General features: G+C 38.2%; 1 protein-coding gene across 6 annotated transcripts in view; it reads right to left on the bottom strand.

Moving 5' to 3' along the window:
* Window positions 1-25,724, bottom strand: part of Acbd6 (acyl-CoA binding domain containing 6) — a 136,082-nt gene that overhangs the window by 90,972 nt on the left and 19,386 nt on the right. For all 6 annotated transcript variants that reach the window (XR_009584595.1, XM_060364478.1, XM_060364480.1 and 3 more), the window contains exon 4: window positions 1,887-1,969. Coding sequence is in view for 5 of the 6 variants with exons in the window: in XM_060364478.1 (XP_060220461.1) it covers window positions 1,887-1,969 (83 nt within the window). In the remaining variant the exon portion in view is untranslated. The remainder of the gene's footprint in view (window positions 1-1,886; window positions 1,970-25,724) is intronic.

Raw genomic sequence — 25,724 nt, 5'->3', positions numbered from 1 at the left:
TTATTGGGCTTCTGTTACCAGATTAGAGTCAATCAATGAAGGAAGTCAGGGCAGGAACTGAAGTAGAAACCATAGAGAAACACTGCTTGCTGGCTTGACTAGAACCCAAGAAATGGCTCGGCCCACAGTGGGCTGAGACCTTCGTTATCAATTAGGACAACCCTTCACTGGCTGTCTCCAGATCAGCCTGCTGTTACTCAATCCACACACTTCTTTTCAGGTGAGTCTAGGCTGTGCCAAGTTGACAGTCAATACTAACTATGGTTTTCACTAAGTTCTAGGCCAAGTTGACAATGCTAATTAGGCCTCCTACTGAGTTCTGGAACTCTCTTCAGGTAGTGAGAATAAGTAAATGCTGTTAACAAAATATAAACACAAGACTATAGGAAAACAAAGAAGAAAGTAGTTACCTATTCTATGATCTAGAAAAAAATGCCTTTAAGATGTCAAGGTTTACTGAGAATATTTACAAACTTTAATCTGGTTCTGGTGTCAAAATCCCATTTTAAAGGAATTCAAAAAACAATATGAATTTTAAAACCCCAAACACTTCCTAAATATCTAGTAATTAAGTGAAGCATAAACTCTGAATATACTTTCAAAATGGCTACACAATTCTAGGAATGCTCAGGGACCAACACAAGGATTGGGGTGGCAAGAGTACTCCAGGCCATTGACAGCTCTAAAGGGCATCTTATCCCCACCAGTCTGCATGAGCCTCCCCACCTCATCTCAAACAAAGATTCCATGTAAGTAAAATGGCGTGCTTGCCATGAAAATGGATTTAAGACAGACTTCTGTTCACTGACAGCTTGGTCAACAGCTGCACACTGGGAGCATTTTCAAGCTATGACTCAGAAGTATCAACCACTTCCACCATCAACGCTGCTGATTCTTTATGTGAGACAATGTCAGCAAACTCTGGGAAGAAGTAAAGTATATAATTTTGGTACAACCCTCTCTTCATTTTAGCAAGATAGATAACTCACTCACTTCATTAAATTTTGGGAAAGCCAACTTCTCCATTTGAAACATTTGATGTTAAAAAGAAAGTAAAGCAGGTGGGCAACCGTGGCGCCTGCCTTTAATTCCAGTACTTGGGAGGCAGATGCAGGTGGATCTTTGTGAGTTTGAGGCTAGCCTGATCTACAAAGTGAGTTCCAAGAAAGCCAGGGCTGTTATACAGAGAAACTCTATTTAAAAAGAAGAAAGAAAAAAAAAAAGTAAGATGATGTTTGGTAGCTAAAACGAATAAAAGCATTAAACATGCCCCCGTTTAATTTGTAAAGAAACAATCTTAGTTATTTTATGTCTCCTTAAAATAGCACAGGATTTACACACAGTGCTAAAAGAAAAGGATTAAGACATTTTTCCACAGCACAAAAGCTAACAGCTTTGTTAAATAATATATTCACTAAAATTTTTTATTGTGTTTAAAAATAGTAAAAGTACTTGCTATACAGGCTTGCCAATCTCAATTTGGATTCCCAGAATCCAAGTAAAAGAATGAATAAGCCAGGTATGGTAGTGCATGGCTTTAATACCAGAAAATGGAAAAGAGAGGCAAGTAGATCTCTATGATTTTGAGGCCAGCCTGGTCTACATAGTTCCAAGACAGCCAGCGCTATAAAGAGAGACCTTGTCTCAAAGGAACAAAGAAAAAGAAAGAAAGAAAAAAAAAGAAAGAAAAGAATGAAGTAATAAATGAAGGAGAAAGAACAAAAAAAATGAACAACAAAGGCAAAAGTGGAGAGAAAAGAAGCAAAAATGTTTCACAATTGTGTATTTTTAGACACAGATATACATGTGCATAGATACTTTTGAGCACACATAACACACATGAGTGCACGTAGATTTCTATTGTCAAAACACAGAAGAGAAGTTACCTGATTGTTTCTTCCTGATATAGAGAACTAACGACGGGCCCCCCAAAACCACTACTGGTTTCTTTTTCTTTCTTCACTGACACCTATAAAAGAAAAAGAGAAGATGGAAAAAAGAAAAACAAACTAAAGCAATATATATTTTAAAATTATAAAATATTAGTTTGCTAAGAAACTCATTTTTAATTTTACTCTCAACCAAGTCTTCAATGCTAGTAATAATTTTAAGGTGATTAATAAAATCAAATTCATGGCAATCCTCTTGCCTCTGCCTCCTGAGTGCTGGGATTACAGCTGCCATATCAGTCTGAGAATGCTTTTCTTTATACAAGAAAAAGTACAAAGTAAGAACTTACTTTGCTTAATTGTCTTATATTTTGAATTTCAAGTCCACTGGTAGGATAAATTTGAACCATACATAGTGTTTAAGAAATGCAAAGTAGGAGCTGGAGAGATGACTTAGAAGTTAAGAGCATTTGATGCTCTTCAGGTTTGGTTCTTGGCACCCACATGGTGGCTCACATCCGACAGTAACTCTAGTTCTAGCTGATCCAACACCCTCTTCTGGCCTCTGCAGGCATCAGGCATACACGTGGTATATATACACACACACAGCAGAAAAATACCCATATTTTTCCTGTTGTAGACTAGGATTCAGTGATGCCTGGCAGTGGAGATACGAGCCAACCACCTTCTTGCTGATTGTAAGGGAAAGTTTCCATCTTTACCACAGAGACACAATGACTGAGTTTTTTACATCCATGATTATATTATAAACATTCACTTTCAGTCTGCAAGGCCTGACTCCATTGCCTCACGCCTCAGCAGCCCAAGTACATCCAAACCAGCCTGGTGAGTCTGCTACACTGACCCCAATTCTCAGATGGAGTCAAGGTCCCACACCCAGTCCTCCAGCCCAGTTTCAGGAGGTCTGCCTATACTTTCCCAACATTCATGCTTGGAACAAGACACTGTGTGAAATGCAGCCTGTTGTGTTCTTATCAGACACAAAACCAACAACAGTAATCTAGCACACTCAGCTCTCACTGAAAAACCACAAACACAACAATCAAAAAAGAATATCTCCTCCAAAACCCACCAGTCCTAAGTTCACCAGTGAGAATCACCTGCTTGAATCCCAAGGCACAGTTCTTAAAGAAACAATCATGAACTTCATTCAAAAGTTCAAGGAATTTAAAGAAGACACAAAGAAACAGTTCAGCAAACATAAAGGGAATAGTTGATAATGCACTAGAAGATACAAATGTCTGAATAAAAAAGGCACCAGAACTTGAAAACCAAATTTAGTAAGAGATAAAAACACTGAAGAGAACTCAAGCTGAAATGTAGATAGCACTGAAAAACTTAGTAACTGTACTGAGGAAAAAGCCTTCATGGTAGAACAGAAGACAGAATATCAGGTCTCAAAGATTCAGACCACACAAGCAAAGAATATGAAAACATCCATATCTAGGTTATACTGGTGCACTTCCCTTTTGTGAGACACTGGTGATCCCTTTCTCCACCTTTGCTTCTCTCTGTTCCGTGTTTTCAGTCTGGCTACTTCCAGGATTTTTCTCCTTTTCACTGGTTTTCAAATTTTGATGGTGCTATTTATTGGTACAATTTTGCTAACTTTCTTGGGGTTCACTGAGCACTAGACCTCTGGGCTTGAGTGGTGATTTTTATCAGAGGCGACTGTCTCTCTCCACATGGTAGTGCTACTGACACCTAGTGGACCAGAGCTGCCACTGAGTAAGCTACGGCGTAAAGGGCAGCACTCCACAACGACACATTTCCTGGACCCGAATACCAATGGCTAAAGGTTGAAAAGCTCGGATATGCAGTTTTAAGCAAATGTTGAAGATTTCAGATATTTACATATATTTTGCCTTCTCACACTCTTTTATGCTCCCTGCTTCATTTGATTAGCTCGTTTGCTGTATCTTCCAGCCCATGAGTCTTTCTTTACACCATTGTCTACTATGCTGTTGACCCTATGCAGTGTATTTTTCACTATAGATCTGTACTTTACCAACCATTCAATGGGTTTTACGTGGCCTTTACATTGCTCTATATGAGCTCTATATTACTAAGAAAATATATTTATATATAACAATATGCAATAACATTTACAGTAGATATTTGAACATTTTTGGTATTTCATCATCTCCATCTGTAGTGGTTTGAATGAAAATGGCTGCACAGATTCATAGGGAAGAGGAGGTGTGGCCTTGCAGGAAGAGGTGTGGCCTTGTTAGAGGAAGTGTGCAAATGGGGATGAGCTGACAGTTTCAGATGCTCAAGACAGGCCCAGTAGTTCTCTCTCTTCCTGCTGCTGCCCTTGGATCCGAAGGTAGAACTCTCGGTGCTTCTTCAGCACCATGTCTGCCTGCATGCCACCATGCTTCCTGTCATGACTACCTCTGATCTGTAAGCCAGCCTTACTTAAATGTTTTCCTTTATAAGAGTTGTCATGGCTATGATGTCTCTTCATAGCTACGGAACCCTAACTAAGACCATCCGTGCATCTGTTACTATCTTTTTATTCTCCTGGCTATTTTTTGTCTTTTTTTTTTGCTTGCTTGCTTGCTTAAAAAGACTTCTACTGTACGCCACACATTTCTGTTTGCCAGATCTTGCTATGGTACTTCTATTAGGGTGGACTCTGTTGTGGCACAAGTTAATAAAGCTACCAAAAGTCAGTCTGATCCTTTTGAGACTCACTGGTAAGCTCACATGTCAGAAACATTCTCAGGGCAATATCAGTTCTAGGAAAATGGCCCTTTGTTTTCTAGTGTTTCTTTTCCTAGACTATCAGTTTCCTTTCACACATTCACAGGTAAGTATGTAGCCAAAGGGGATCCATCTGCAGATCTTTGGAACTCTAGGCAGGAATGCCCTCCCCGCGGTTTGCCCTTTCAAACTCTAGCTCCAATCAGGGAGACCACAAAGACAGTATGGCTTCCTCCTCTACTCATAACAACTGAGAATCTGCTTCCAGGCAAGCGCCCGGGCATCAGCACAGCTTACCTTGTTTATTTTCAAACTGCAGAGCAAAGTTCCCACAGACAATTCTAAACCAATGCAAAAGTCTATGCTGAAATGAATACTTAACCAATATCCAATAGTTGTATATTTAAGCTGCTTATAGTTTTTACTTACAAACATGGTATAATGAAAATCTGTGTGCATAATGAATATAATTTAAATAAAATCTTTAGGAAAAGAAATAAATGGTATAATTAGATGTGGCTTATTCTAAATATATTCCTTATCCTTAACATTGTTTTTTCTAAAGAGAATGAACAAATACATGTTATGGCTCTGCAACAACTTAAAGGGAACAAAAAAATTGTATCTTAGACACATAATAATTAAAATAATTTGCCATTATCGGACTGAATCACAATACAGCTGCCCAAAATGCATTATTTATCTGTTCTGTTCATTTCATCTACTCAAAGAGAAAACATTTTGGCCTCCTGATTTCCACTTTGGTGAAATGTCTCTCATAAAGGCACAGAGGTTTGAGTTGGTGAGATGGCTCAGAGGGTAAAGATGCTTGCCACCAAGCCTGACAACAGAAGTCTGAACCCGGAAACCGTATGTTAGAAGAAAAGAATCTCCTGAAAACTGTTCTCTGACTTCCAAAGGAGCTGTGTCACAAATGCCCCCCCACTTCCAAAGGAGCTGTGTCACAAATGCCCCCCCCACTTCCAAAGGACCACCATGGCATGGATGCCCCACCACTTCAAAGGAGCACTGAGATATGAATGCCCCCCCAACAAATAAATAAATGTAATTAATTTTTTTTAAGCTTAGAGGTTTATCCCATTTTTCTCTACTCAAAATCCATTAAGTTATTTTTACGTTGCATCAGCAGTTAAAGGAAGAGACTTTGATTTGGCACTTTATATGATAAAATTTGTCAGTGCTTACAGCACCTCAAGCTATGTTACATAAGACATCAAAATGTTCTTCACTAAAAGAGGAAAGGGCAACCAGCTAGCTGAACCTTTATCACTTGATTTGTGCTCTATCAGTTTCAGGGTCAAGATCAAAACCATTAAGAAACACTCTTTTCTATTTAAAAATACTTATTCCAAAAAACTATCACACTAATATACGAGGTGGTTTCTTATTTCCATGTGGTACCTTTTCTAGACTCTTTCCTATTGGTATGTTTAACTTGTTTACAGCTTGAACTATAGGTCTTTGTACAATAACTAACAATTCTGTCTCACTTTTCCCATTTGTAAAGCTGGAAATACCTACCTCATATGATCTTTTCAGGATTTAAGATAGGTCTATTTGCATAGAATAGCACCCAGCACAAAAAAGGGTATCATATAAGTCAGCTAATATAGTAAAAACTATATCCAAGAAATGGCGGCCAAGCAAGTGCTTCAGACACAGGTGCAAGATGTTCAGATATGGAGGAAAATGATCCAACCAGAAATGGTCACCTAATGGCACTAAACTTCTGACTCTGCATATTATCAGCAAACCTCTCAAAACAAGACAACCAATCCATTCTTCCAACTGATAGAGTAAGAATAATGCCAACTTTACGCAAACTCTTCTGGAAAATGAAGAACAAGAAGACTAGTATCTGGTAATTATCTTCCATAAACTCACGTTACCCCAGCTCAACCTCAGAACAAGATTGCAGAACTGGCACTGGCACTGTCTTGCATTTACCACAGGCAGCAATTACAAGTAGTGCCACTATCATCTACAATGGGAAGAGTGTAGTCAATAACTACGAAACAGTCAGATTTCAAACACGTCAGAAAGCTGAATAAATGTCTGTCTTAGATTTGATAAAATCCTTCAGGTTTGAAAGATTAGAAACCCGAAGAGAGGTGAAATAGGCTATGTGATATAATAAGTGGAATCGTGGCTTTCAGCCCAAAGCACTCTGACAGCCAAAGCTTGTGCTATTTCTATTAAAACCTATACTCTTCTCCAAGCTTTTCTGGAAACCTTTACTATGCAGTAACAATCTTATCAGTAAAAACGTGCACTCTCTGGGGCTGAAGGTCTAATTTAGTTAGTAGAGGGCTTACCCAGCAGGCATAAAGCCATGGGTTCCGTCCCCAGCACCCCATGAACACACTGTGGTGGCATTAGCACTAGGAAGGTCAAGGGAGGGATACTGTGAGTTGCAGGTCACTTTGGCCTATAACCAGTAACAAAACAAAACAAAGCAAAAAAGGAAATGGCCCTATCCCCAGAACAGCAAGACTAGCATTTTTTTTCCTTTAGCATTTTGAAGAATATATCAGAAGACATCTTAACCTCGGGCTTTGTGTAAATTTTGTGGTTTGGGGGTTCTTATCAGGAGAGGGTGTCAGTAGGTAGTGCTGGGATCCAGTACTGTCAAGCCTCTATTAATAAGACACCCTTGGCTCCTGCAGTAACATTTGTAAAGATTTAATTCCTAATGAAAATACATTACTATTCAGATTTTCTAATTCCTGATCTATCAATTTGGATAAATTATATTTTAAAGAAATTCATAAATTTTTGCTACATAATCTATTTGGCTGAAGCTATTAGTAAAAACTGTCTTATAGTTTATATTACTGTGATAAAACACCATGGCCCAAAGCAACTTGGGGAGGAAAGGTTTTTTTCATCTTACAGTTTATAGTCCATCATCTAGGGAAGTCAGGACAGGAACTCAAGGCAGAAACCTGGAGGCAGGAGCTGATGCAGAGGCCAAGAAGGGGTACTGCTTACTGGCTTGCTCCTCCTTTCTCATACATAACAAGACCATCTGCCTAGGGGTGGCAACTCACACAAAGGTCTGGGCCCTCCTATATCAATCATCAACCAAAAAGAATGCATCACAGGCCAATCTAATGGGAGCCATTACTCAACTGAGATTCCTCTTCCCAAATGACTTTAACTAGTGTCAAGTTGACATAAATATAGCCAGCACAACTGATTTCTTGTCAACTTTACACACAAACACATCAATGTTAAACCATAACCTTTCCTGTCCCAATATGTCATACTAATATCAATATCAATATCAAACATATTCCAAACTTTAAAAGTCCTGTAGCCTTTCAAAATTCAAACCCTTTAAAACATCCAAAAATCTCTTTCAAGGTTCAAAGTTTCTCTAAAATATACAAAGCCTCTCTAAAATTGTAAAGCCTTTCTAAATACTCAAGATCTCATAACTGTTGGTTCCTGTTTAAAACAAAACAACAAGTTACTTTCTTATTTCAAGAAGGAAGAAGCACAACATAGTCACAACCAAATCAAAGAAAACCAAAGTTCAACAGCATAGAGCTCAGCAGACTTCCGGTCCTTACGAACTTCCACTTAGCTCGTCACAGCATACACAGCCTGTCTTATAGGCTCCAGGCAGCTCCACTCCACAGCTGCTGCTGTTCTTGGTGGTGGTCCATGGTACTAGCATCTCCCAAACACTGGTGCTCCCTGCATCAAGCCGCTGCACTCTTACCAGCAGCCCCTCCTGAGATCTCATCAGGCCTAAACCCGGCACATGGCATCAAGCTTCAGTTTCACTTCATGACACCTAGGCTTCAACTTCACAAATGGCCTTTCACAGCCTCTCTTTAGGGACTCCAGGTCCTTGTCAAGCCTCAGCTGTACTCCATGACCTCTTTATGCCTTCAAAATCTTTTCCCCTTCTTTTTAGAATTTTACTAATATTTTCAAAGAACTTTTTTTCCCTTGCTTTGTGTGATTGGTAACTGTGTGCACTTAGCCTTATAAACGCTGTCATTTAATATATCCTTACCAAGAAGGGGAGTAGCTGAAGAGATGGTTTACTAACTAAGAACCAAAGTTTGCTTCCCGGCACGCACCCTTCTGCCTGTAACTCCAGCTCCAGAGGATCTGACATTCTTTTCGCAGGGCACCTGGCACAGGCATGGCAAACACACACACATGAATCACAATTTAATAAAACTAGAAACCTAAATGTTTTTTATGGAGACAAATCAAAATTTGCAATGAGTTGTCACCAGAAATAAGTCACCCAAAGGGTCAAGATAGTAAGAAATTTTATGTTGCACAAATGCAAATGTACAAAAAAAAAAAACCCATCTTTCTGAGAAAGTTTTAAGTTTTTATGCACATACACAATTCTTATGTAGGAGTTCAACGTAGTGATAACACCATTTTGCAACAAAAAAGGCATAAAATGAACTAGAACTCTCTAAATCTTTATATAACTTATATTTCTAGGACTAGAAATGATGTGAAGGTAAAATACATAACTTAACAAATTATAAAAAAAAATAATGTCAACCACTTAAAAGTGGTGGGGCACCAAGATCAAACCAAAACTAAAAAGGAAAACATACAATGAAGTGGACCGCAGCAACTTACTGGGCAACTGAATGGAGGGAATCCATAGACAGAGCTGGCTAATGTCCACAATTACTAATTGAATTGTCAAGCCCTGTACCACTTGAATTCTCTCTCCTTAGAGAATATATTCACATTCATCCTCTACATGCTGCTGTTCTTTTTCTAATCCTTCTAGATTTGAAACATGGTCATTCTCCACTAGATTTTCTTATCTTCCCATCTGGACCATACTTGTGTTACACTGGTTATGCAGAAAAACAGTTTATACATACTCATAAGCACCCCTCAAGGTTGATGGGAACAGTGTCATTGATCAAGTAGTGGCATAATGGGGTTTTCTTATACTGCTATGCATGTAATTATTTTCAAACCAATCAGCAACTGAATGGGTTCTTCAGACAAATAGGACTTTAATTTATTAAGTACTTCTGGAATTTCATGAGCTAGATGGCATTCCAATATAGATAAATAGTGCATTTTAAAATAGTCATTGCCATATTATTTGGCCAATCCATCAAAAATTCCCATCAAATGTACTGGGTCAAATGGAATTTCAATGGTAGCAATCTTAAATGCACCTTCAGAAGCCTCGGTCACATCCTACTTCAAATCTATTATTATGGTTTGGGAATCCACTTGAAACCCATTTTCTTCTGCAGGAGCCACCAAATTTCCAAATCAATGATGACAGTCCCTCACTTTTCCCAGTCATTAATATATAAACAAAAAGATGGGTTCTAAACTTTCAGTTCACACAAGGGCATGAGTTGTATATACTTGATTTTAAAAATATAGCAAAACACTGGGATAGTTCTGAAGACACCATCAACCAGATAAATAAGTATACACTGGTCTCTAGGTTAGACTGGGTGGTTAAATGTAAACTGTGTATCTTCCTTGACAGTCAAACAACAGCAGTGTTTGGCTTAGGAGAGTACTGGCTTGTCCACTTATCACTCTCTGTGGAAGGGCAGTCTCAAAAGCAAGCACCATACACACTGACTCGACACCAGTCTCTTACCCAGAAACTCAATTTCTACCTTTTCATTTTCTGAGAAAGAGCCTTGCTAGGCTGGGAGTTACTATATCCTAGTCCAGAATGATCTTCAACTCAGTGGTTCTCCTGCCTAAGCTTCCCAAGCACTGAGGTTATAGGAATGAGCTACTGTTCCTGACTGGCTTGGTGGCATTTTCTTTTGAAAGGGAACTCCAATTTTTATAATCTCGGTTGTCAGGGTTCCAACATTCAGGATTTTCATCTTGTGGGACTATGATCTTTAAGATTTTCTTGTCTTTCAAATTTCAGTATTTAGAATCTATTGTGTTTGTGACTGTGCTCAGATTCTGATCAAGTTAAGTCCTCTCCTAAATTTACACCCTATGTGAAGATATATATTCAATACAAAGTTGCACACAAATGTTTCCAGCAGCGCTGTTCAAAAGAACCAACCACAGTGGGAGCTGAAGAGATGGCTCAGCATTAAGAATGCTTCCTGTTCTTGCAGTGGACCAAGGTTTGTTCCTAACAGCCACAGGGTGGTTCACAATTGCCTGTGGCTCTCAACCCCAAGGCCCCTTCTGACCTCCAAGGACTCCTACATGTATGTGGTGCATAAAAAGCTCACCCACACTCACATACATGCAAATAAATAAATCTTAATTTAAAACCCAGGAGTCCAACAACAGATGAACAAAATGTGTTATACAAGAGTATATTGGTCAGCTATAAAGGGAATAAAGTAATGGGGGCTGGAGCAAAAGTTCAGTCAGGAAGGTATTTGTCAAGCAAGCATAAGTACTTGAGTTTAATCCCCAGAACTCAGACAAAAAGCCAAGTATGGTGGCATACACTTATCCCAATGCTGGGGAGGTAGAGAATGGAGGATCCCTGGAGCTTGTTGGCTTCACCTATTTGTTGTGTTCCAAACTAAGATACCGTGTCTCAAAGAAGGTGGAAGGCTCCTGAGGAGCAACACTGGAAGTTATCATTTGACTTCCAGATGTACACACACACACACACACACACACACACACACGGGAAGGGGAAGAAGGGAGAGGGAGAGAGAGAGAAATAAATAAAGTACTGGAACATGCTGTACTATGGAAGAATGTAAAAACACACTAACGAAAGAAGCCTGTAAAAATGGGCATGTACTCTTACGTCGTTTGAGGTGTCCAGAACAGGCTAACCTATGGACACAGAATGTACATTATTGTTAGCACTAGGAAATGTAGAGATTGAAACCGACAGCTAAAGGCTATAGTACTTCTTTCTGAAAATGCTTGAAAACAGAGATGATGACGGTTGTGAACTTTGTGAACACACAGAACCAAGTGCATGCGAATGTTTAAGTGGGTGAAATGTACAGTTGAGTGAGTATGGCATATCTTAATCTGCAAAGTACGGGTGTTATTTACTCTGTCACTGTAACTGAAATACCCGATACAACATAAGGAAGGAAAGCTTGCCGGCTTCCCATCCCAGGGAAGGGACACAGAGTTCATGGCGGTGGGAGTGCACAGTGGAGAATCCTCAAGCGGCAGAGGCTCAGAAAGCAGTATGTATAGGCTGGAACTAGGAGTGATACCACCTTTAAGGCCAACCCCAAGTGCTGTCATGTTTCTACCAGCTTGGTTTCACTTCCTAAAGGCTCCATTCCCTTTAAGACAGTGTCTGGAGTTAGGGGCTATATAGCCCTCAGCCTGGCCTGGTGCTCTACACATTTAATTCCAGCACTCGGTAGGCAAAGGCACACAGATGGCTGTGAGTCCCAGGCCTGTCTATATAATGAGCTCAGGCCAGGCAGGATTGCATAGTGAGACCCTGCCTTAAGCAAAAACAAAACAAACAAACAACCCACTATGAACCTGTGTGACTTTCTTTCTTTCCTTCTTTCTTTCTTTCTTTCTTTCTTTCTTTCTTTCTTTCTTTCTTCCTTCCTTCCTTCCTTCCTTCCTTCCTTTCTTTCTCTCTTTATTTCTCTCTCTCTCTCTCTTTCTTTCTTTCTTTCTTTTTTGATAGGTTTCTCTGTGTAGCCTTCCTTGGCTGTCCTGGATTCGCTTTGTAGACCAGGCTGGCTCTAAACTCACAGAGATTGGCCTGTCTCTGCCTCCCAGAGAGCTGGGATCACAGGCGTGTGCCACCAGGCCTGGCTGCCTGTGGAACATTTCTGATTCTTACTCTAACAGCACTCACAGTGAGTATAAAGCTTAGATAACTAGACAGAGACAATGCACACCCTAACTGGATTATAAGCTCATCACATTTCTTGTGATACCGTTGAAAACTAAGGAAAATTGAAAACATGTGTCCAGTACACTGTGGCTGAATCATCCACTGGCATAGAAGACAGTCATGCAGAGACAGACCACAAGACAACTGAAAGACTATATTACTTTGTATCATCAGAGCTGTCTTAGTTTGTATACTACACGCTGATGTTCATACAATTACAAAATCATCTAATCACATATTTCTTACACTGTGACCCTGTTGTTAGGCAAGATATAATTGTAATTCATTTTCCAGGTCTGAAGTAGAGAGGACATTACTGTAACAGGTAATCTCCAACCCAGTGCCATTCGGCTGAGATCTTGTCCTATCACTCTAGTCACAAAATTGAATTAATACTACATCATGCAGGAATCAGGTACATATATACTCGAAAAGAAAAGTGACATGAGCTTAGAATTACATGTATTGAACTGTGGCCAATATAGCATAAACGCATAAAGGGAATGTATTCATAATTAATTCAGAAATATAATTATATCAAATCTCTGTTATTATTAATGTCAAATTTATTCAGGTCAGTTTTATAAAATATTTAAAAGAGAATATAATTTTATAGTATAAAAATTTCAAAGCAGATAGGTTCCAAACCTTCAAAAAGTTTAAGAAAGCCTTAACTTAAAACCCTTTATCAAAGTATGGCGTTACTGTCCTCAAGGGAGGAGGCCTGAGCAGACAGTAACTGTACTTGACAGCAGCCATTACATGCAAGTTTGAAGATCAAAGCCGCTGAGGTGCATGCAGTGACTGGTCTGCCATTTTCTGTTACTACCAAAAGTCACCTGGAAGAAAATCCATAGCAAACTTCCCCTGGGATGCAGGAACTCCACCCTAAGAAGGCACATGAAAAGTCTGAGCAAGCTGGCTACAGGCACAGCAAGCCCACACACACCAGACTTGACAAAGCAGGAAATAGGTACAACTAAGAAATAATTATAAAGGCTATTTTTACTTCCAGTTAATTAGAAATACCAGAAAAAAAAGCACATAGTGAATGTGACTAAATGCTGCTTTTCAGCGAGACCAACCAAATAATACTTAATATTACACTAGTAGCAAAGAGTGACTCAGCATTCACATATAATAGTCAATGTAACACCTTTAAACATACAGAAACTTCATGGGTTTTGGTGCTTTTTGTTGTTTTGTTTTGGTTCTGTTTTTGTTTGTTTGTTTGTTTGTTTGGTTGGTTGGTTGGTTGGTTAGTTTGGGTAAGAAACAACATGAAGTTGGTTGGACCTGAGGTGGGGAAGAGCATCTGGGAGAGAAGAAAGGATATGATCCAAATATATTCTCTGAAATTCTCAATAAATAAATAATACAAAGTAAATAAAGAATCTTAGAAATCCAGTATTAATAAGGCAGAAGAAACAATACCTTTTTTTTTTTTTTCCTAAAAACAATGATAGGAAGTAATAGAGCACACTAGAGCAATTCAGCAGCCAAAACAAGCCTGGAAGAAAGTGCTGTACACCAGAAAGAAGCGCATTCAGGGAAAAAGAGACTCTTGGGTCCAAAGTGGAGACAGAAAGACCTGAACCTCTGAGGGCCCAACCACCGAGTAAAGACAGTCCATTAGCAAGTAGAGAGCACCATGTCTGAATAGGCCATATATGGTTTCTATTCTTGGTAAGTCCTGCTTATTTGGCAGTCGTCAGCCATGCTGGCAGCCTGACTGCCCCGGTCTCTACAGTAGAATGCCTACTTTTTATTACTGTTTACTAAACCCTGGGAAAGAAAGGTCTCGTTCCATTCTCATCTTATCTTAGTAGGGCCATCGGAGGTTGCCAGCCCACCAGTTCACAAGACCAGCAGAAAACTGTATCATCCTTTGCCTGTTATAGTTCAAAACATCTAAATAGCTAGATCTACTGCTATGGAAACCTATGACAGATAGTCAAGAAATCTCTTCATTTGAAGAGAGCAAGGGCTAGCACAACAGCTAGCTTGGTCTCTGGCTTCTGCACACACAATCACCTGTATCCACCTATAATCATCTGTATCCACACAGTCCCCCACAAACACACAGCTTTCAAGTTCTACTAGAATGCTTTATTAAAAATTTTATTAGAACTTAAAGCTCTGATAAAGGTGACATTTTAAGATCTCACTAGAATAAAGCACTGAAGATGATTCATATTATAAAACACTAATATTATTCATAACATTAAGACACCAAAAGTGATGGATTTGTCAGGCAATCTCATAGTTCAACAAAAGAATATTCTAGTTGTTTAAGACAAATCTCAAGATGTAGTATTAGGCTTCAGCCCACCATATAATTCTACTTTTTAATTTCTATATGTTTTTATTTTCTATGTCTGACTGAGTGTTTTCCTGCTTATATGTCTGTGCACCACCTGTTTGCCTTGTGCCCACAGAGGGTATGGGATCCCTGAGACTGAATTACAAATGGTTGAGATGTCCTTTGGTGCTGGTAACTGAAAAAAGTGCTCTTAAGCACTGAACCATCTCTCCAGCCCCACATTGCTAATTTTAAACCATGGTCAATAATTTAGTGATTTTGTACTTATAAGTACATTCACTGCTTCATCACTAACCTTTTCTTCCAATTATAGTTACACAATCTGTTGAAAGCACTTTCATGTGAACAGCAGTTCATGAAGGTGGAGACTGACTGTTCAATCCCAGTAGCTTAGCAGGTGTACTCAGAGATGCTGGGACTCAAAACTCTCAAACAATTAATGCCTTAATGGTGGCGGCCATGGCAAAAGGAAGACCAGAGCTTTGTGACTACTTTGTTTCCAACAGAGACATCAAATCGGCTTACTAGGAGCAAGGGTGCCCATTATTAGCTGTTGGTATGTTTAATTAGTGTCCTCACATGTTCCATTTACTGGTGAAAACATTCCACACTGCCGAAATATAGGCACTGCCAAGTTCCTCAAGTTTCATAGAGAAGAAAAATCAACGTCAATTTGTTATTTGTCCTATTAATTCTTACAAAATAAACCCCTATTCAGAGCTCTATTTTATTAAATGAGGACTGCTGATAAAGTGACCAGATATTGCACAGTCTAGGTGCATTTATATAACACTACCAAATTTCACAAAGGGAAAAATCAAATACGTAAGCTGGAAAAAATGGTGTGTTTAGTTAAGAGACTGTTTGGAGTTGAAGGTGCAACTCAAAATATTAGTGTTTCATTTATTCTAATTACATTCAATTTCAAAGCAATAAGACAAAAACACAAACTGGAATGTAGACATGGAGTATTAGAGAGGTATGTCTTGGGACTATTTATGATCATATTCCTATAGAAATATTTGATAGGTATTTAAAATATTTGATAGGTAATCTGGCAAGTTTGTTCATAATGGTTTTTCAACAAAAGCTTAACACTATCTCAATGCCTGCTTGTATTCTTGACTTGTTGAAAAAGAAATTAAGATCACTAGAATATTAAAAAATTTTAAATTTTATTATGAAAAAAATTATAAGTGTGCATAAAATTTACCACTCTTTAATAGTTTACCAGGTCCAGCAAGATTTCTCAGTAGTTGCTGCCAAGCCTGACAATGACCCCAAAACCCACATGGTGGGACTAGAGAACACTCAGAAACTGACCTCTGACCTTCACATGTGCATTCATAAACATGAGCATGCATGCACACACACAATGAATGGTAAGACACTAAAACAATTAAGAATGTATATATAGAGTGCTCACTGACTGGATTATGAGCATCAAAACTAAGAACACTTCCTAGCTGGCCCAGAAAGCTTTCTGCTTCTCAATGACTCATTTTTTCCTTAGTGGTTATAACCAAAATTATTTACGTCTTATTAGTAAGAGGCAAAAATTGGAATACTCATATCAACGATAAGTTAGAACACAAATCAGCACAAAAGAAGTAGTGAGCCTCGAAAAATAAGGAAAACTTGCCATCCATTTTATAGGTGTTTTCTACTCCTGACCCCATCTAATTACTTGTGGTCTTAAGCTACTCATTTATAAGTTGGCTAAAGTAACCAGTAAATACTCCTTTGGGGCATATCATTTGTAATACTGATTTATTGAACGGCTGCCTCCCAGGATAGAGGTCTGACCCTGTGTTTATAATTAGGCTGCATAATGTGAAAGCAGAGTGATGGCTCACCTTCTTCTTTATGAAATGGTATGAACATACAAAATGATGCAATTTAATTAAATAAAGAATGTGTGGGTTTCCTCTGTGCAGTTTGAAAACACTATTTTTAGCAACATCATAACATATGCCAAAAGCTTGGTAGCCTTGCTTCTACAAACTACATTGGAAACAGATGCCGCAGTTCATTGTATATATGCACTTCCTGTTTAGCAAATAACTCAACAGATGCCTGCTGCCTGCTAACAGGGAACATATCATAACCCAGACAGATAGGTTTTCTTGTAGAGCTTAAAGCCTAAAGCAAATGAGAGGCAAGTAAATAGTCAATTAAAATGTAAGAACATAAAATATTATGGAAAGAAAAATATATGCTACACAGTTTTAAGACTAAATTTCATCTTTCTTCTAAATCCTATAAAGTACCATTCTCATATATCATTTTCATCCTTTGCTATGAATCAGTCTGTCTCACAGTTTGCATAAATTTAACCAGAGCAAAGTTCTGACCTAGTAATCTGGTGTCATGTTCACAGTGGTTCTCAAAACCCATTGTAAGTAGTCAATAATTATTAACCACTAATGAAAAGTCACAAATGACTAATAGAAAACATGAGCCTGTATTTCTTCCTAGACAAATAATGCATTACTTGATGAGTCTAAGTCATCAATCAATAACTGAAACTATAAAATTTGGCCACTGATTGCTAGGAATTCATCCTCAAGAAATAATTAGATAAGTATGCAAAAATATAAGTAGAAAGATGTTTATTGCAGCATTATATATACAGGGGAAAAAGAAAGAGAGGGAGGGAGAGGGAGGGAAAATAGAAGAGAAGGAGAGAGGCTAAATATCCAAAGAATACAGTCAGGGATTGCACAAACAACAGAACACCATGTAAGCACTAGAAACCATATGTATAAAGAAAAATCAAATAAAATCACAGCTATGTGCACATGTGAATTTAAAATGTTCAAACTCTGAACACAAAAATGTTAACAATTAAAAAAAAATCAACTCCTGCTGCCTGGTTTTCTATAAAAAGTATATGGTAGAGTATGAGAGATATCTTGGTGGTATAGTGCATGCTTAGCAAAGCCTTGGGTTCAATTCCAGCAAATAAAAAGTAAAAATCAGAAAAAATGAAAACTATTTCCAGCCAGGCATGGTGGCACACACCTGTAACCCCAGCACTCTGGGAGGCAGAGGCAGACAGATCTCGGTGAATTCGAGGCCAGCCTGGTGTGTAAAGCAAGTCCAGGACAGCCAAGGATACACAGAGAACCCTGTCTTGAAACACAGCAATTTCCATTTTGGGAAAAAAGAAAAACCTCTTCACCCCACACTGGTTATTTTAGTTACACAGACACACACATGCACATACATATACTGGATAAACTAAGGGCGCTAGGAGCATGGCTTCCAAGCCTTTTGCTAAGATCAGGTATTTTTTGGTTGTTGTTTTGTAAACACTTGTTCTTCATTTTAAATAATTACCTCACTGTCTCTATCATTTAAATAAATTATTTTCCACTCTTCTATTGGATGTTCAACATGAAAACATTTCATCTACAACATGCATAACAAAAGCAAACAAAACCCTCTTTCATTACTTCTCCCCAGTTCCACATCACCCTCCTCAAATACCGTGTGTGTGCCCACATGTGAGCACACACACCTAACAGACTTAAAGGCTTAATTTCCAAGACGACAGCAAATTAGATAGACTGACCTGCCTTTTGTCTCAGCACACCATGCAGTCGGCTCTCTGTGCCACTGACCAGTACGCTTGTTAGTTAACCATTTCCTGTTGGCTGCCTGTAATGTTTCAGTAATGCAGACAACACTTCCATACACATCCACATCTACATCCCTTCTAGAACTTGCGGATTTTTCCCCCAGTTTTAGAGGTTAACCATTAGCTTCTGTCCAGGATTCCCTAAGGAACAAAACCTGAGGCAAAGCTTCCAAAATGAGCAATTCTTGGGATGTAAAATCCCAACATATGATTCGATGAGAAGAAAAAAAAAAAAAAAATGAAGCCCCTGAAGAAGAAATACAAACGCAAGTCCTGCTGACAGAGCTGGCTGCACGAATCTAGGTCTCAGGCTGTTTCCCCTTCAGACTACATACCATCCTAACCTGGAACTGCAACAAGGTAAAAGAAAAGGCCCCTCCCTGGTCAGCATGCCCCCTGAAGCTCTGGGCTTGCTATCCAATCCTTCTTAGTAGTCACCAAGTAGTCTGAAGCCTCAGACATGCCTCATGTCACTGTCATCTGAGACTAGAGGAGTCACAGGAGGTCCTGGTGAAGCTGGCCCTCACACCAAAGGAGGCCAAGTGGGCAGGCAGCTTAAAGAGGTGGAAGACTCTGCCCATCACATTCAACTACAGTGACGGGCCCATTTCTTCTGCCCTGCCAACAGCTTTCTGCGGTGATCTGACAGAAGAAGCACACACTGCTTTGGTCCACATCGTGACTGTAAGCGAGCTTGCACATCTTTCCTGCTTCTGGCATTTGTTTCTTATAAATTTCAGGTGTGCTTTTCTCAATTTTCTACCACAGGCCTATAATCAAATAACAAGAATCTGCCACACTCAGTTCTGTCCTAGTTCCTAAAATTACTTACGCCTGCCTATAAATAAGACATTCAAGGCAACCGGTCAGCTTGAACACAGCACCATAAAATCTCTAATGTTTATTTTGCTCACAGATACAGCAAAAGAAGGCACACCATAACATGACAACTAACTTATCCCCAGGTTCTAGAATCAAATTCTGCAAGGTTAGAAAACATTGGCACCTAAGAAAAATCTGGACTTTCACATAGTTGCCCTAAGTCGTCGACTTTGGATACCATGGTTTCCTGTTACAGAGAACAACACCTGCTTGCCAGGACTTCTATGAACCACTCAGGGTGTATTGCTTAGTGTCTGATTCAAGGTTCTTTCGTCACTGCAGGATTCTGACCACAGACAACCACATTTATCAACATAAAAGTTTTTTTGCAACAAGGATGGGCACTTGGAAATTCAGACTCCATGTCCTTACAATCCCGTGTGTTTGTAACAATGTCTCACTTTTCTCCTATTAAACTTCCCCCAGCTTTCTTTTCAGGAATCAACCTGATTATTAATTTAGATTATTTAGGTCCTCATTGGATCTACTGCTCAGTCCACTCACCTGATTCTCCCCATTCTGCCTTGGCCATTCTCTAAAATAATAGTTTAACAAACAAATTGCAGCTCTGACTGTAAAGCTACAAAGTAGTAATATTTTTACTTTCAAACAGCAGGGGCTAGAGAGATGGTACCCTGGTTATGAGCTGAGTTCAGTTTGCAGCACCCACATCACATGGTTCACCGTCAGCTCCACAAGGGTCCAACACCTACACCTCTAATCCCCAGGGGCACTGACCTCGCATACACAAATTACCACTCCCTAATGTTTAAAACACAGATAAGTATTTAAAAATACAAAATTATATCAAATATCAGAGAGTCTTAGTCAGTATGCACTGTGAAATAAATAAAACTGCATTGCCCCCAGAAAGGGATACTATAGAGTGTATCTAAAATCAGTATTCTGACAATAATTTTAACCCACATCTGTAATAATATTTAAAAATACAATGAATGAATTTATTTTCAACTTGGTTAATAAAATCTAACTCACTCACATGATATTTTTCAAATTCTAAAGGACTATGACTTAGATATTGAATCAAGGTTTGCTACTGAACAGCCACAGAAAATATATTAATTTTCCCTCTCAATAATTCTTATATAATTTCAACTCAGTCATTTATTTAAGAGAACCCACAGAGTGCTATAGTATCATTAATATCCCTGGCATCATGAACATTAAATTTCACTTATTTTTGGTAGCATATTTATTAATAAAATTTTGCCTCTACCTTATATTTAAATTGTATCTACAATCTATTTGTCTAATTTCAATGAGTTATACTCTCCTATCTCAACTTTACAACATGATGAAGCACAGCCAGCCTCCAATAGCAAACATGCCAATATCAGAAATAAGACTTTAGCAATAAACAGTAAAAGAAATATAAAGAAATTAACTTATCATGCCTTTTTTCTCTTACCCTAAAGCAAATCCACATTGGTTCCCTTTCCCAATTTGAGCTTTTAAAAATGCATACTAAATTTCCCTATATTGTATTTCAATCAATTGCCTAAGCTCAGACTATAATGTCATAAATAAAGTACTTGATCATAAATTTCTCAACAGACATAAAATCAAAGACATCCAATACCTACAAATTAAGTAAGAAAAACAATTCCACAAGTAAAAACTGAAAAGAAGTTAACACTAGCTGACCAGTCAGTTGGCCACTCTGTTCTGAACAGATTCTATCTTTAAGCTCCATACCAGGTTAAGATTACAAACATGCACCAAACTCATCACAGTCTAGTCTCCTCATTTTATGTTTTCTTATAAATTATGAAGCTGTGAGAAAAAGTCAATCACCTTTCAAATGTCTGACTGCCAAGGTACAACTTAGAATAGCAATGATAAGAGCTATTTAAATACAGGACTCTGAAATGAGGGTGATCTGTAAAACAGCACACACTTAAGCTTACATGTATGTGTGTGTGTATGTGTGTGTGTGTGTGTGTGTGTGTGCAAGTATTACAACATTCAAATACCTGGAAAATCTCAAGGTTCCCATGATTCTAACAAGAATCCCATGATTCTAACATCACTAACAAGAAACTCAAGTAATTTTTTTAAAAATTTTTTTTTATTTTTATTTTTTTTATAAGTTACATTTTATTAACTCTGTATCCCAGCCGTGTCCCGATCCCTCATTCCCTCCCAGTCCCTCCCTCCCTCCCTCATCTCCACCGTGCCCCTTTCCAAGTCCACTGATGGGGGGACCTCCTCCCCATTCATCTGATCCTGTTTTATCAGGTATCTTCAGGACTGGCTGCAAAGCCCTCCTCTGTGGCCTAACAGGATTGCTCCTCCCTTCGGGGGTGGGGAGACCAAAGAGCCAGTCATTGAGTTCCTGTTAGAAATAGTCCCTGTTCCCCTCACTTTGGGAAACCAATTTTTTTTAAAGCCTAAAGAAACTAGCAAGGTTCTTTTAGTGTTTTCATACAAACAAAAATACCCACTTTTTCACACTATAAAGTATGTTTAAAAGAATACATGAAGTTAAATTGAATTGATCTTTTACAAGGTATGAGTAAATGGTTTTTAAACCAAACGCCACTGTGTCAAGATGGATAAAAATATTTAACAGCACTATTTTCTTTATCAAGATAAATCAATTTTTTGAAACTATCATTTGAAGCTGGGTGTTGTGCTGCACATCTGCAGTCCTATCACCTGGAAGGTGGAAGCAGGAGGGTCACAGGTTCAAGGCCAAGATGGGCTACACAATAACATGTCTCAGAAAAAAAAGAGAGAAAGGAAGAAAGAGAGAGAGAAAGAAAGAAAGAAAGAAAGAAAGAAAGAAAAGAAAAGAGCTGTTGGAGCCAAAGTACAGTTTATAATTTCCAAATTTTGGAACTTATTGCAGCAACTTCTTAACATAACTTAAGTAAAAACTGGCAGCTTGTATATCTGTTGTTCTGTTCAATCTGTGGTTGATATTTCAGGCAAATTGGTCAGTTTAGAAGACAGAAGATAACTTTTCCACTGGGCACAAGATAATGAATAAAACGACTTCAGATATTATTCAAGCTTAAAAATGATCAAACAAAATGCAAGTGTAATCGATAATAGCAAATTGTTCAAGATATGTCCTCTGTCTCACAGAGATTCATATCAGTGTATTTCCTCAAAACATCTCTCTCACACATGTACGTGTGCACATCTGTAAACACAAAAACATGTTTACATTTCCAATTACTAAAGCTATACATCTACTGATGTCATTTCTGACACACTGCAACTTAAACTCACCAAGCAGGTGCTGACCCAAGAAATTCCACGATACTGTTGTCTATCTTAGACAGTCTCAACATCGTTTTAGTTAAGTGAGGTTCTGCTGGCATAATTTGAGTACCAAATGTGTCAATCCTCCTATTATTTCACTATGCAAAGATGATCTACGTGCTTCGGGGACATGTGGCAAAAAACTAGACCATAGAATAAAAGGAGCATATAATACTGACAGACAAAATGGAAGCAGAGAATCAGAACAATGGCTTCATGACTGGGACATTCAGCTGAAGCACCCCATCAACACGCCCCAGAAATCTGATAAACCAGAAGAGGTCAGATGTTGGTCTAAAGAGAAACTTCTTCATTTTAAATTCTCCATGGAAACCACTTCAAACATAAAGGTAGAGAAAGGTAGAAGGAGGGTGAGAGGGTGAGAGAGAGAGAGAGAGAGAGAGAGAGAGAGTTAACAGTTAAAAATCATAAAGCCTAATTCAGCTTTACAAAGTCATAAGCTAACGACAAAGGATGAATTATATGATTTGATGATTCTACACTGATCAGCAGAAATGGTAAAAAGACGCTAAAAATTGAGTAATTTAGAATCTTGAGCTTACTGGGAAAAATCTCATTAAAAAGCACATTAATTCTTGAAAAATTTTAGAAAAAAGCCAGTAATAGAGGCACACACATGCCTTTGGTCCTGGCACTAGGGAGGCAGAAAAAGGTGGATCTGTGAGACTGAGGCCAGCGGGTCTACATCCTGAGCTTTAAGACAGCAAGGGCTACACAGTTAGATCCTGTCTAATAAACAAAAACAAAAGCCAGGTATGGTAACACACACCTTTAATCTTAGCACTCAGGGAGGCAGAGGCAAGCAGATTGGATTGATGTGAGTTTGTAGACCAGGCTGGTCTACAAAGTGAGTCCAGGACAGCCAAGGCTACACAGAGAAGCCATGTCTCGGAAATAAATATACATACATACATACATACAATAGGATGATATATAGTTACTCATCATTATCACAAGCTTTCAAAGGGATTCCACCATTAATTTACACTAATAATACAGCCTAAAGAGGCTCAATAAATCTTAAAGGAATTAATTCCCAAAGTTAAATTTAACCTAGCTACCCTCAATTTTACAACACAAATAAGTATTTAAAAGCAAACAAACTGTACCACTTGTAGGTAACGAAATCTAGCAGAGTATCGGAGAAATCAACAACAGAGAACTCAGCAGGATAAAACACATACAAGAGAAATGCTCAATGGACTATATAAAACAATGTGCAAAAAATAAGATTAAAAATAATAAAAATGATTTCATTAGTGTACAGACATTAGACATTTGAAATATTCAGTTGCTCAATATATAAAATGTTAAACCAAATTTGACAGGGGATAGGTACAGGAAAGGAAGTTAACCTCAAAATTTCTCTAAATAGATTTATAATGCCAAGTTTAAAGACTCCCAAACACTAAGAACTAAAAACACTTTAGGCTAAATTTTCAAAGCAGTTTTAAAGCGTTAAGAACTAACAGAAGTTAAGAAATAACATTAAGAAATAACAGAAGTATTTAGAACGCAACGTTAATAATAGATGCAGCTTTACTACTTCAGTTTTTAAAATGCATTGATGTAATAGCAGATGCTGAATGGCAAGTAGTAAAAATAAAGAAATTAAACATATTCACATGAATGCACACACAGAAAAGACACAAACCAACACGGTGGTCTACATTCACTTGCTTAATACACCTTAAAACTTTATTTACATTAAAAAAGTGAAGTGATAGCTGGGGAGCACCTTTGGTCTCAGCACTATTTGGAGGCAGAGGTAGAGGCAGGTAGATCTTTGTGAGTTCAAGACTATCCTGGTCTACAAAGTAAGTCCAGGACAGCCCAGGCTACACAGAGAAACCCTGCCTCAAAAAAAAAAAAAAAAAAAAAAGGAATCACACATAAGCTATTTGAGCAAAGAATATATAGTAAAAGTCATTCATCAAATTTATATTATACAGTTCCATGAACTTCTGTGTTATTATGTTTCTAAAATAAATGTGGAATAAAAAATTGCCATGTAATAGCCAGGCCTGGTGGTATACACCTTTAATCTCAGCACTCAGGCAGCAGAGGCAGAAGGATCTCTATGAGTTTGAGGGTAGCCTGATCTGCAAAGTGAGTTCCAGGACAGTAGGGCTATACAGAGAAACCCTGTCTCAAAAACAGAAAAACAATACATAAAAAATATACATTATAAAAGTATGTAGGGCATGTGTCATTTTAGAAGAATGTTACCTTTCCTAAATTCACAACCCTCTTTTTATAAACCAAAAATGACAGAAGATTTAAAGTTTTACTAACATTTTTCAAATTTATTAAAATTTCAACTTAAGAAAAAACTGAAAACAGGGTCAAATGAAGGGGGAGGAGGTCCTCCCCTATCAATGGACTTGGAAAGGGGCAGGGAGGAGACCAGGGAGGGAGTGTGGGGTTGGGGAGGGAATGAGGGAGCGGGATACAGCTGGGACACAGAGTTAACAAAATGTAACTAATAAGAAAAATAAAATTAAAAAAAAAAAGAAAAAACTGAAAAACTCCAGAATGTCAAGTTATGTATTATGTCTTCATAATTAAGTAATCATTGTACTTGAAGAAATATTTACATGACGAGTGTCATCACTGAGATCACAATCTAGTTCCAAAACATCCTAATGTCACAATCCAGTGTAAACACTAGACATTTACTCCAAGCTAAACTTTCATGAGTTTATAAAGGAAAGTCTGCTGCATTTAAAGATGGGATGTGAGGCCTTACAGTCATTCACAAGTTTTGCTTAAGCCATACGACTAAATTTATTTTAAATGAAGAATAAAGCTGTCCTTTATACAAACGTGAAAATACAGACTAACAAATTACTTCCTTTCCTCAACTGGCAAAAAGGACAGGAAAACTCTGAAGCTTAGACAATTACATGCACAGAAGGATATGAAAACCCCCGACAGAGGGCTAAGTGTGTGCTTCTCGCCAGTTCCCAGTTCCCCTGAAAGACTAAACCCTTTACGCAAGGGCACCAGAGGATTAAATTGGTAATACACAGAGAAGAGACAAAATAGCAAGAATTCTATAGCTCCTAAAAACTGTTTAGCCCTTTA

Source organism: Meriones unguiculatus, chromosome 11 (genome assembly GCF_030254825.1).
Source record: "Meriones unguiculatus strain TT.TT164.6M chromosome 11, Bangor_MerUng_6.1, whole genome shotgun sequence".
Classification (NCBI taxonomy): Eukaryota; Metazoa; Chordata; class Mammalia; order Rodentia; family Muridae; genus Meriones; species Meriones unguiculatus.
This window is presented reverse-complemented; position numbering and strand designations above follow the sequence as displayed.